Genomic DNA, 13,628 nt, shown 5'->3' on the forward strand with positions numbered 1-13,628 from the left:
AGTGGGGCTTGGGATTTTCATTTCACAGTCTCCTTGTTATCCAAGGCATTTTTAGAGGCCAGTCTTTCTAGTCATATTTGATAATGAGGAAGATGAACTAATTGACTTCCTCAAAGTCACATAACAACTTCATGGCATAGCTGAGACTAGACTCCTGGGATTCAGATTCTCAGGCCATCAGTCTCTCTACAACAAAACAGTGATGCTTAAATACTTTAGATGCATATCACAAAAAAGGGGATTATTATAATGAAAACACTGATTAGGACAAGATAATTTAATGGCATTTTATTTCCGATAAACCCTTCTCTCTTCAGTTTTAACTATTTGAAAAAATTGTGGGCACGTCAGAGGCATGTAAACTAGAGTAACTCCATCTTGAATAGCAGCTGGGTAAAATGAGGCTGAAACCTATTGGGCTGCATTCCCAGATGGTTAAGGCACTGTAAGCCACAGGATGACATAGGAGGTCAGCACAAAATACAGATCATAAAAACCTTGCTGATAAAACAGGTTGCAGAAAAGAAGCCGGACAAAACCCACCAAAACCAAGATGGCCACCGAGAGTGACCACTGGTCGTCCTCACTGCTAAACTCCCAGGAGGGCCATGCCAGTTTACAAATGCCATGGCAACGTCAAAAATTACCCTATATGGCCTAAAAGGGGGATGCGTATCAAGAAATTACCATAAAAATGGGCAACCAGCAGCCCTCTGGGCTGCTCTGTCTGTGGAATAGCCATTCTTCTATTCCTTTACTTTCCTAATAAACTTGCTTTCACTTTATTCTATGGGCTTGCCTTGAATTCTTTCTTGTGTGAGATCCAAGAACCCTCTCTTGGGGTCTATATTCAGACCTCTTTCCTGTAACATCGTTCTGGCGACCAGTGAAGGGACTATAGTGAGGAAACCCCCGACCCAAAAGCTAACTTTGGGTAAGTGGTGGGGTCCTGTAATACTCAGTCATAGATTTCCACCTTAAAAACCAGGTTCACATGTGAGTAAGCAAGGAACTTTTACAACTTTAAAGTGTGACCTACCCAAAAGATCTTGCCTCTTAAGTATGAACTGCCAAGTTATTCTCTCCTCCTCCCAAAAGAAAAATCATTGTTAAATAGACACACAACAACATGTAGAAATTAGAATACTTTATTATAAATATTTCCAGAATATAAACTGATTTTGTATCAAGATTATTTGAAACTTTAGAAACTTTATGTAACCTAAGATTATAATGTATTTCATTTTCCACTTTCCAGCCTAGAAAATATACTGCAAGTTAGATCTAATACAGGAGAAAAAAATTGCTTCATAGAGAAAAACCAATGAACATAAAATACCCAACTCAAAACTGTAACAAACCCAATCAAGAAACAGATTGTGCAAAGTCCATTAATCCTCCAAATTAAAATAAATAACCTCCCAAGAGAAAATAATTCTACCATCAAAGCAATTTGATGAATAAAAGCAGAGTGACTTTCATTAAAGGAAATTACACTATATGTCAAAAAAATGTAATAATGCTTTTAGAAAATGAGGAAAAGTAATTTCTGTGTTGGAGAGCAAGCATGCTAAACACTTTCTGTTCACTTGGCCTTTGTTAGAAGTTAACCTATTCACATAAGAAAAGTGGTATGAACATGGACATCATAAAACCAAGCTCTCACCTATTTTTTCAACTTAACTTTGGAAGAACCAACTTTGAAAGCTTCAAAATCCAAGAATAGACTGGTCCCAAAGCATTTCCTCCTCTGTCCTTTCTTGGCCTTGTTCCTTTTTCTTTTTTGTACGCTTACGTTCCTCTTTCTTAGAGACTACATCTCGGCTTTTTTTCTCCTTTCGACTCTTAAGCTTTTCTGTACTGACATGTACGGTTTCTATTTCTACCTCTGTCTTCTTTCTTTGGATGCTCTTGTGTTTGTCTAAATCAATTTCCTCACAACTTTTTTTTCTCTTATGCTTGGACTGCTCCTCCTCTGATTTTTCTCTGCCTTCCTCTGGGCGCCTTTTCCTCTTCTGATATATCTGTCTGTGACTGGCTTGATGAGTACTGATACTGTTATCTGAGGAGAAGTGCTTGTAAACTCTAGATTCTACACCATGTGAGCCACAAATATATTCTTGCTGATTAAAGTTCAGGGGTACTGGTTTTTCTGAGAAACAGTCCCTGGTGAACTGACAGTAGCTCAGAGAGTCTAGTCTCAATCTGCTGTCATGGGCTGGTAACCACTGAGGCAACGGATTTTCCACTGTTTGTGAAATATTGCATGATCTTGGGTAGGTCTGGATGGTTTCAGATGGGAGTCTCTGGTCAAACATTCTATATGTGGGTCTGGAATTAACCTCTCCTTTGTACCCACAGGTTTCCAAATAGTCCCCTCTCATCTTTCTGAAACAAGTCTTTGGCTCTAAGCCTCTGGCTTTCTGTACTTTAATATAATCTTCAAGTTCATCTTGAAAAGAGTCATATGTCTTCTTTGAATGCTTCATTAGGTTGACAAAATGGGATTTTCTGCAAAGAAGGGAGAAAATTCTTACCAGATTATCTTGTCCAGAGCATTTCCTTTGCTCTTTTTTTTTTTTTTTTTTTTTCCCGAGATGGAGTCTCGCTCTCTCACCCAGACTGGAGTGCAGTGGGGGTGCTCTTGGGTCACTGCAACCTCCGCCTCCTGGGTTCAAGCGATTCTCCTGCCTCAGACTCCCGAGTAGCTGGGATTACAGGCACATGCCACCACGTCCAGCTAATTTTTGTATTTTTAGTAGACACAGGGTTTCACCATGTTGACCAGGCTGGTCTCAAAGTGCTGGCCTCAAGCGATCCACCCACCTCGGCCTCCCAAACTGCTAGGATTACAGGCATGAGCCACTGCACCCGGCCTCCTTTGCTCTTGGTAAGAGCTTTGAAAAACAAAGCAGCTCAAACAAATTACAACTTAGTTCAGCATAAAAGTTGAGTATCTTGACATTATATGCCAAAGGGTAGCATCAGGATGGTCAGATACCTCCCAGGTCATGTACCAGTAACTTTAACCTTCTCAGAAGTGAGAGGAAAAGGGCAGAAGGGAACTGATACACATGTTGCTGTCATAGGGACAAAATGTGAGACAAGCAGGGATGTGTGGATAGGAACCACACAACCACGGTGGGTGTCTTGGTATTAATGTTCAAATAACTTCTGAAGTTCTCATGAATTGGTTTCCTATATATTAGGTTTCTAAGACAAGTAAAAGAATCACAGATATAGAATTTGATTTTTAAAATCTTCAGTTTACTCAAGATAAAATAAACATACTCACCTGACGAGAGTACTGTAAGACTTAACAATAAAAGGATGTTTATAAAATGGATTGGGAATGCTGAAAATTGGAAATTCAGTTATACGATGAAAACTACTTTTAGGTATCAGGTATGAGGGAAGATGAAGGAACAGAGTTCTGTATCTTCTGTGTAGGCTTGGATTTCATTCCACTACTTCTGATTGGTGAAAAAAGCATTCTAGAATGTCTTCTGGTTTGTTCTCTCTTAAAGTACTGGTGAGAGGCATAAGGGAAGAAACAGGGTGAAAACTGAAAGGGGATAGGGCTGATGTGGAGAAAAGTTTCAGAAGAAACTTACAGTAGATACACCGTTTTTGTTTACTTGATTCTTTTTTTGGGGGAGGGGCAAGACTGTTCCTGATTCTTTCCTTTCCTCACCTCAAATCCTGAATAAATACAAATACAGCAGAAAATGTACTTACTATGAAATTATAATGCCATATATATGTGTGTGTGTGTGTGTGTGTGTGTGTGTGTGTATATATATATATATATATATATTTTTTTTTTTTTTTTTTGAGACAGAGTCTTGCCCTATCGCCCTGGCTGGAGTTCAATGGCACGATCTCGTCTCACTGCAACCTCCACCTCTGGGGTTCGAGTGATTCTCTTGCCTCAGCCTCCTGAGTAGCTAGGACTACAGGTGCGCACCACCACGCCTGGCTAATTTTTGTATTTTTAGTAGAGATGGGGTTTCACCATGTTGGCTAGGCTGGTCTCCAACTCCTGACCTCAGGTGATCTGCCTGCCTCGGCCTCCCAAAGTGCCGGGATTACAGGTGGGAGCCACTGTGTCCCACCTGCCCTTTATATTTTTGGTGATACAGTTTATCTCAAAAAATTAGGAGGGCGTATATCCCATATAGAACTGAATATTTCTTCAGCTCTCAGAAACAAGGCTTGTTTCTGCTAAAGGGAAAAAATGTTCAATTCTACATGGGATATACTCCCTCCTAATTTTTTGAGGCTAATGATCAGCCAGTTTTTCAAATTTGGAAATTTGAGGTTAAAAAGAAAATCTAAATGAAGCTTAGTTTGTCAAGTTAGAAAACATAGTTCCTGTTCAACTTAAAATAGTATAAAAATTCTGACTAGAAAATAAAAAATAATGTAACAAATACTTGCTTAAATATGGGCAAATTATTTTAACCTATACTTCAGAAAAGAATATATGCAAATAGCCAATAAGCACAGGAACAGATGTTTAAAAGCACTGATCAGCAAGTAAATATGAATTAAAACCACAATGAGATACCACTACGCACTTACTAGAATGACTAAAATGAAAAAGACTGACAATACCAGTGCTGATAAGGATCTGAAACTCTCATACATTGTTGATAGGAATGTAAAATGGTACAACCACTTGAAAAACAGTTTGGCAATTTCTTAAGAAGTTAAACATACATTTACCATATGAATGCAGTTATTCTATTTCTAGGTATTTACTTAAAGGAAAAGGAGATACAGTCATGCACTGCATAACAATGTTTTGGTCAACAATGGACTAAATGAATATATGATGGTGGTCCCATAAAATTATAGTGGAGCTGAAAAATTCACAATAATGTGAATAACGCACAATGCATTATTCATGTGTTTGTAGTGACGCTGGTATAAACAAATCTACTATACTGCCATATAAAAGTATAGCATATACTATGTACAGTACATAAGATTTGATAACTATATTACTAGTTTATGATTTATTTACTATACTATATTTTAAATTGTTATTTTAGAGTATATTCTTTCTCCTATTGAAAAAAAGTTAACTGTAAAACAGCCTCAGGTAGGTCCTTCAGAGGGTATTGCAGAAGATGGCACCATAGGAGATGACAGCTCCATGCATGTTACTGCCCCTGAAGACCCTCCAGTGGCACAAGATGTGGAGGCAGAAGACAGGGATGATGATCCTGACCCCTGTGTAGGCTTAGGCCGATGTGTGTTGTTTGTGTCTTAGCTTTTCATAAAACAGTTTACCAAGTGAAAAAAAAATATATAGGGCCAGGTGTGGTGGTCCATACCTGTAATCCCAGAACTTTGGGAGGCCAAGTGGGTGGATCACTTGAAGTCAGGAGTTCGAGACCAGCCTGGTCAATATTGTGAAACCCCGACTCTACTAAAAGTACAAAAATTAGCTGGGCATGGTGGCACATGCCTGTAATCCCAGCTCCTGGGGAGGCTGAGGCTGGAGAATCGCCTGAATCTAGGAGGCAGAGGTTGCAGTGAGCTGGGATCGTGCCTCTGCACTCCAGCCTGGGCAACAGAGTGAGACTCCATCTCAAAAAAATAAAAAAATTAAAAATTTAAGAATAGGAAAAGGCTAGGATAAAGACATAAAGAAATAAAATATTTTTGTGCAGCTGGACAATGTGTTTTAACCTAAGTGTGATTACAAAAGAGTCAAAAAGTTAAAAAATACTAAAAGTTTATAAAGTGAAAAAATTACAGTAAGCTAGGGTTAATTCATTACTAAAACAAGAAAAATATTTAAAAAATAAATTTAGTGGGCTGGGTGTGGTGGCTCACGTCTGTAATCCCAGCACTTTGGGAGGCTGAAATAGGCAGATCACCTCAGGTTAGGAGTTTGAGACCAGCCTGGCCAACATGGTGAAACCCCATCTCTAGTAATAATACAAAAATTAGCTGAGTGTGGTGTGGGCACCTGTAATCCCAGCTACTTGGGAGGCTGAGGCAGGAGAATTGCTTGAACCTGGGAGGCAGAGGGTGCAGTGAGCCGAGATCACGCCACTGCACTGTAGCCTGGGTGACAGAGCGAGACTTTGTCTCTAAATAAATAAATAAGTGTAGCCTAAGTGTACAGTATTTACAGTCTACAGCAGTGTACAGTAGTATCTTATGTCTTCCCATTAACTCACAACTCACTGACTCAGAACAACTTGCAGTCCTGCAAGCTCCTCCATTCATGGTAAATGCCCCATATCGGTGTACTATTTTTTTAATCTTTCATATCATATTTTTACTGTTTCTTTTTGTTTAGATAGGTTTAGATACACAAACACTTACTGTTGTGCTACAACTGCCTACAGTACTCAGTATAGTAACATGCTGTACAGATTTGTAGCCTAGGAGCAACAGGCTGTATCATATAGCCTAGGTGTGTAGTAAGTTATACCATCACTCTATGATGTTTGCACAATGAGAAAATGATGACACATTTCTCAGAATGTATCCTGGTCGTTAAGTGACACATGACTGTGTGCCTATACAAAGACCTGCACATGAATGTTCATATAGTTTTATTTGTGATAGCCCCTGAAAGAAAAGAAACTCAAATGTCAATCAACAGGGGAATGGATTAAATCAAACAGTGGTATAACGATACAATGAAATACTATCAGTCATAAAAAGGAATAAACTATACTGATACACATGACGTGAGTGAATCTCAAAATAATGAAAATAATTATAATTCTTTTTTACTATTCAAAACAGTGACACACTAGGCATAGTGGCTCACGCCTGTAATCCCAGCACTTTGGGAGGCTGAAGTGGCAGAATTGCTTGAGTCCAGAAGTTCAAGACCAACCTGGCCAACACAGGGAGAACCCATTTCTAAAAATAAATAAATAAATAAAAAGTAATAGAAGGCTGACAAAAGAGTACATACGATATGATTCCATTTATATAAAACTCTAGAAAATGGAAACTCTAACAGTGGTTGCTTGGGGAGAGGTGGGAGGAAAAGATTCTAAAGGGGCGTTTTTTGGGGGATGATGGATATGTCCATTATCTTGATTGTGGTGATTATTTCATGGCTATATACATGTGCCAAAACCTACCAAATTGTATACCTTAAATACATACAGTTTACTGTATGCTAACTATGCCTCAATAATGCTGTTTTTAAAAAGTCACTAACGGCCAGGCGCAGTGGCTCAGGCCTGTAATCCCAGCACTTTGGGAGGCTGACGCAGGCAGATCACCTGAGGTCAGGAGTTCGAGACCAGCCTGGCCAACATGATGAAACCCCCATCTCTACTAAAAATACAAAAAATTAGCTGGGTGTGGTGGCACATGACTGTAGTCCCAGCTACTCAGGAGCCTGAGGCAAGAGAATTGCTTGAACCCGGGAGGTGGAGGTTGCAGTGAGCCGAGATCGTGCCATTGCACTCCAGCCTGGGTGACAGAGAGAGACTCTCTCAAAAAAAAAAAAGTCACTAATGAGATTTAAAAGATGTTGATAATTGTTGAAACTGGATGATGGATACATGAGGGTTCATTATACAATTTTCTCTATTTTTGAGTATATATATATATATATATATTTTTTTTTTGAGACGGAGTCTCGCTGTGTCTCCCAGGCTGGAGTGCAGTGGCGTGATCTCGGCTCACTGCAAGCTCCGCCTCCCGGGTTCACGCCATTCTCCCGCCTCAGCCTCCCAAGTAGCTGAGACTACAGGCGCCCGCCACCACGCCCGGCTAGTTTTTTGTATTTTTAGTAGAGACGGGGTTTCACCATGTTAGCCAGGATAGTCTCGATCTCCTGACCTCGTGATCCACCCGCCTGGGCCTCCCAAAGTGCTGGGATTACAGGCTTGAGCCACCGCGCCCGGCCAATTTTTGAGTATATTTAAAAATTTTTGGTAATAAAAAGATTTACTTTACACCTACTAGGAGGGCTATAGTCAAAAAAAGATAATAGAAAGTGTTAGCAAGAATGTGGAAAAATTGGAAACTTCATTCATTGTTTGTGGAAATGTAAAATGGTGCACCTACTTTGGAAAATAACTTAGCAGCAGTTTCATCAATTCCACTTAGCAATTCCACCCATATACAGCCAAAAGAATGAAAACCTATGTCTATGCAAGAAGTTGTACACAAATGTTCACAACAGCACTATTCATCACAACTAAAAAGTAGAAATAATCAACCCAATGCCCATCAACCGATAAATGGATAAACAAAATGCGGTATATTCATATAATATTATTCAGCAGTAAAAAGGAATGAAGTACTGATATATGGTACAACACGAATGAAGCTTGAAGACATTATGCTATGTGAAAGAAGCCAGTTCCAAAGGACCACAGATGGCACAGAGATGAACAAAGAGGTGAATGGAACCTTACTTACCCTTATCAGGCTGAGAATTTGGTGGAAAAATCTGATCATATTCACTCAGTTTTTCAGCATGAACTTTCAAAGAGTGAGACTATACAATAACTGGTGAGCTAAAAACCATGATTCAGAAACTAAAAATCAATTTTTGGCCAATTCTCCACTCTCATTCATCTGAAACCAAACACAATCTTGTTATAAAGATTAAATAATTCAAAGTTTATAATTACATCAACATAGACCAATCATCTGAAAATTCACAAAATTTATCTTCATTTTATTAATTTGCTTCTTATAAATCTGAAAATAAAGCCTAACTTTTAAAAATGTTTAAACATACTTTATTTTTATAACAATATTTTTATATAGTTTTATTTTTAATTGACAAGTAATAATTGTATATATTTATGAAATCCAATACGAGAGTTCAGTACCTATATATAATGTGGAATAATCAAATTTGGTGAATTAGCATAGCCATTACTTCAAATGTTTATCATTTCTTTGCAATGTGAACACTTAATCTCTTACAGCTACTTTAAAAAATATTAAAATAATAAATATATTTTGAATATACATGAACTATAGTCACCTTCTTATGCAACAGAACACCAGAACTTATTCTCCTATCTAACTGTAACTTTGTACCCCTTGACAAATGTCTTTCCTTTCTCTGTCCCCTCCCTTACCCTAGCACCCAGCCTCTGGTAACCACCATTCTACTCTCTACTTCCCTAAGTTTTTAGATTCCACGTACAAGTGAGATCATACAGTATTTGTCTCTCTGTGCTTGTAAAGCCCTAATTTTTTGAGCATTTTTTTATACCCTGGAAAAATAAATAACATTTGTTTATTTAAGAAGAAATTACTCCAAATTTATTCTACCCTAGGTATATACCCCAAAGCACTATAAATTGAAAAATAGCACTTAAGAGTTTTAATAAAAAGAGTTTAAAAAAAAATAGCACTAATAAAGAGTTTTAAAAAAAGTTTTAATCTGAACTAAAAGTTTACGAATAGAGTTTTGCTTACTTTCAAATCAAAGTATGAGCTTCCGTAGATAATCCTATGATTAGAATTATTTCTAACATAAAGTTTTATGTTTCTGTTTGTGACAGAGACTACCAGTTGTCTCCCAATATACTTTTTACTTCTTCCTTAGTAACAAACCTTAGGAAATGTGTCTAGCTAAAAGACTACATGTTCTGGCCATTGTTAAAGCAACATGTAGTCATGTGAATAAATTCTGGTCAATAAGAAGAAAGCTGAAGTGCTGTGTAGGATTCTAGGAGGGATCCTCCCTTCTGCTGCTGAAATGAGGATGCCATGGTTAGAAATGAAACAGTCGGCCGGGCGCGGTGGCTCACGCCTGTAATCCCAGCACTTTGGGAGGCCGAGACGGGCGGATCACGAGGTCAGGAGATCGAGACCATCCTGGCTAACATGGTGAAACCCCGTCTCTACTAAAAAATACAAAAAACTAGCCGGGCGAGGTGGCGGGCGCCTGTAGTCCCAGCTACTCGGGAGGCTGAGGCAGGAGAATGGCGTGAACCCGGGAGGCGGAGCTTGCAGTGAGCCGAGATCTGGTCACTGCGCTCCAGCCTGGGCGACAGAGCAAGACTCCGTCTCACAAAAAAAAAAAAAAAAAAAAAGAAATGAAACAGTCATCAAAGAACGTGAGGAAGTAAGTCAGGGCCTTAGAATAAAAAGACAGAAAATGTCTAGGTCCTCTCTGATGATCATGGAACTATCCTAACAGCCTTGTATACACTGCCTAACTCCACACTTTTAAATGAGGCAAAGAGTAAACTGTTATGGGTTCAAGCTATAACAGAAAATAATCTCTGAATATATTTAAAGCCAACCATGTAAGAGTAACTAAAATGTAAATGTAGGGAAAAGGACACTAACATTTTCAGAACACAATTATGAATGATGTGTATTTTCTGTATTTTTCTACATTGAGTATTACTTGATAATCCTTTGAAAGTCATTTTTAAAATTTCAATGAAACGCAAGTTATCACAGAGCCCTTTGACTATTTCTTAGACTTCTGGGCTCTGAAGACTGAGCCTAAAATATACTGGACTAGAATATAGTAGATTAAGAATTAGCGCAAGACAGAGATTGCCACTTCCATTTTTCAGGTTGAAGAAACATACTTAGAGAGGTCAAAGTGATTTGCTCAGCAATTAATGGTGGAGTCAAGGTTTGAATCCAAGTTCTCCCAATCCAAGGCTAAGACATGACTGTAATTATGGTACTTTAATCTCAACCACCACATTTGAAATAAAATGCAGTTTCTGACATGATTATCAATGGGGAACACTAGATGAGTTCTCTAAAAAAGCACAGCAGGCCTATGTTTCATTTCAGTAAATGTATCTACTACTTTTGGTATCCCAGATACCACAGATTAAAAAGATCTAGGAAAAATAAATAACATTTGTTTATTTAAGAAGAAAGAAAAGACAGAAAGAAAGAAAGAAAATGAGCTTCAGAGTTAGAAATGAGCTCCAGAGTAGCTCATCCAAGTCTCAAGAGTGTGAGAAGAGTAGAATGGGAAAAGACTATTGAAATGTAGTATACAAAAGACTATTCTTTCTCCAGGATACTATTATACAGCAAAGATGATACAAGTGAGTAGCTATACCATGTAAAAGGAAAGAACACTGGACAGGGAATCAGATCTCATTTATTGGCTTAGTCATGCCCATGACTAGCTAAAAACAATCACCACTCCTCCGGATCTCAGTTTCTTCTTCTATAAACTAAGGAAGTACGATCATTAGACATTTTATCTTCCAATGCTAGCATTCTAAAATCCTGTGCCTTGAAAACAAGGCAAAGTCAAGGGTAAGACTGCTGCATATTGTGTTGTAACCTTTGATTACTGTAAAGGAAGAATCTGGGGATCTACAATATCTCTTGACTTATTAATATTTTCCTGCTCAAGCTTCATAATATCTTCCTTATATTTACCACAAGAACTGATACAGTGGCTTTCTGCATAAGGTAGAAGACAGAATGGAGAGAAGAAAAGAAAATGAGCTTCAGAGTTAGAAAGATCTGAGTTTAAATCCTAATTCCCCAAATACAAGTCAGGAAGTTATTTCCCTTCTCTGAGTCAGTCATCAAAAGGACAATACTTTCCTTGTACGGATTAAATAAGATGACATATATGAAGTTTACCCACTACATTTAAAAAGTGACATTAGGACATATTCCTTCTATTTTCAACCTACCTCATAATGCAAAAATCCTTTGTTATTTGAACTGTAACACTACTCCACAGACATCTTTTATAAAAGGTATCTGTAGAAGTTCAGTCTTTGTTCATTCAGTGTGGTATCTATCAATAAAAGAGAGGTAAGACAGAAGATTATATTAAATCGTTAAAGTAATATTTTTAATTTTCAACTACTATATTTCATATACCATCTCAAATCTTAATTTTCTGAGTGCTTGCAAAGCTACAGTAATAAATTTTTGCTCATTAGGATAAAAATTTTAATATGAATATTTTGTAAGACTCTAATATTTAATATGCTAACGTATTTTTTAGTCTACAAAATACCATTCTGAAGGAAAAGTTACTGGGGCACCAGTATTGAAAGTCTGGGCTAAGAAATCCAGTCTTGGCATTTTATGTTTTAAAGCTAACAATCTCAAGAAATGCAGTCAATTTTAAGATAGCTAATGATTCCAGATACATCACCAATGTCATCTGAGAATCACATGGGGGAACCACAAACCATCTTTTTTTTTTTTTTTGAAACAGGGTCTGGCTCTGTCACCCAGGCCAGAGCGTGATTCTTCTATCTCAGCTTCCTGAGAGCTGGGAGTACAGGTGCATGCCACTGTGCCTGGCTAATTTTTTTTTATTTTTTGTAGAGATGGGGTTTCACCATGTTGCCCAGGCTGGTCTCCAACTCCTGAGCTCAGGTGATCCAACCCACCTTGGCCTCCCAAAGTTGTGGGATTACGGGCATGAGCCACTGAGCCCGGCCAACAAACTATCTTAACCTTGGCCTCCCAAAGTTCTGGGATTACAGGAATGAGCCACTGAGCCCGGCCAACAAACTATCTTAACCTGTGGTAGACAACCTTCTTCCACGGCTGGTACAAATACAACCACACAAATTTCACTAAATAGAGCTCAGACAAGCCCTTCAAAACTACAGTCATATTCACATATTAGCTTCTACAACTTTTGCTAAAAGTGTTTCTCACTTAATAAATAATCTACGCCAAATTACTACATTTACACTTGGGGTCTGTACTTCAATCTAAAGTTCCTAACAGCTAACATTTATTTTATAGAAGTTTACCAGTTTATACATAGGGTGCCAATCATATAACATCAAAATTGTACTTTCTATCTGGTAGTTTAAATGGATGAGTTAGAATCATATGTAATGTCATGGAGAAATGCCCATGATGTATTAACGGGAAAAACAATGTATAGAACTCTATCAATCAATTGTTCAATCATAAAATCCAATTTTAGTATAAACAACCCAACATATACAACCCCAACTTAAATGTATACATATGTATTTACTATAAGGAAGGAATAATGCAATTGGCCTCCAATCCATTCACTTCCTTTCCTGGAGAAGAGGGAAAAAGAGAAGGATGGTTGGCAACTGGACCTCAAGTAAAAAGCCTAATGATATTTGCTTGGAGGAAGAGATCTTACCACTAAAATGCTCTTAGCAAGATGTCCCTGGCTAAAGATTACCTGTAGTAAATAAACCCAGACTCTATGAGGCATCTCTCTCTGAAGAATGCCACATAAGGTACACAACTCTCTAGGGTATAACATAGAGATGAGTCACAATTTAAACACCCCACTGTGTGAGCTCATCTTGTGAATCTTACTTAGAAACCTTACCGATTTATTCTGGGCCAGAGATACAAGTCCAAAGTGGGAAAACATGGTGTATTGGTCTGTTCTTACATGTTACAAAGATATACCAAAGACTGGGTAATTTATAAAGGAAAGAGGTTTAATTGACTCAGTTTTGCATGGCTGGGGAGGCCTTAGGAAACTTACAGTCATGGTGGAAGGTGAAAGGGAAGCAAGCCACTTTCCTTTCAAGGTGGTAGGAAGGAGAAGTGCTGAGTGAAGCGAGAAAAGCCCCTTATAAAACCATCAGATCTCGGGAGAACTCACTATCATGATAACAACATGGGGCAAACTGCCCCCAATTCAATTACCTCCA

At 38.1% G+C, this 13,628-nt stretch overlaps 1 protein-coding gene across 2 annotated transcripts in view; it reads right to left on the minus strand.

The window, feature by feature from the left end:
• Window positions 1-1,132: 1,132 nt before the first annotated feature.
• Window positions 1,133-13,628, minus strand: part of LOC105496020 (lysine rich coiled-coil 1) — a 29,713-nt gene continuing 17,217 nt past the window's right edge. The window contains exons 2-4 of one of the 2 annotated variants that reach the window (XM_011766047.2): window positions 11,646-11,752; window positions 8,416-8,574; window positions 1,133-2,511 (exon numbers count right to left, since the gene is read on the minus strand). In XM_011766047.2, coding sequence (XP_011764349.2) covers window positions 1,710-2,489 — 780 coding nt within the window. In that variant the 5' untranslated portion in view covers window positions 2,490-2,511; window positions 8,416-8,574; window positions 11,646-11,752 and the 3' untranslated portion in view covers window positions 1,133-1,709. Of the gene's footprint in view, window positions 2,512-3,295; window positions 3,761-8,415; window positions 8,575-11,645; window positions 11,753-13,628 lie in introns of those variants that run through there. The other variant, XM_011766051.3, reaches the window with a different exon arrangement.

The sequence above is a fragment of the Macaca nemestrina genome, chromosome 13 (genome assembly GCF_043159975.1).
Source record: "Macaca nemestrina isolate mMacNem1 chromosome 13, mMacNem.hap1, whole genome shotgun sequence".
Taxonomy (NCBI): domain Eukaryota; kingdom Metazoa; phylum Chordata; class Mammalia; order Primates; family Cercopithecidae; genus Macaca; species Macaca nemestrina.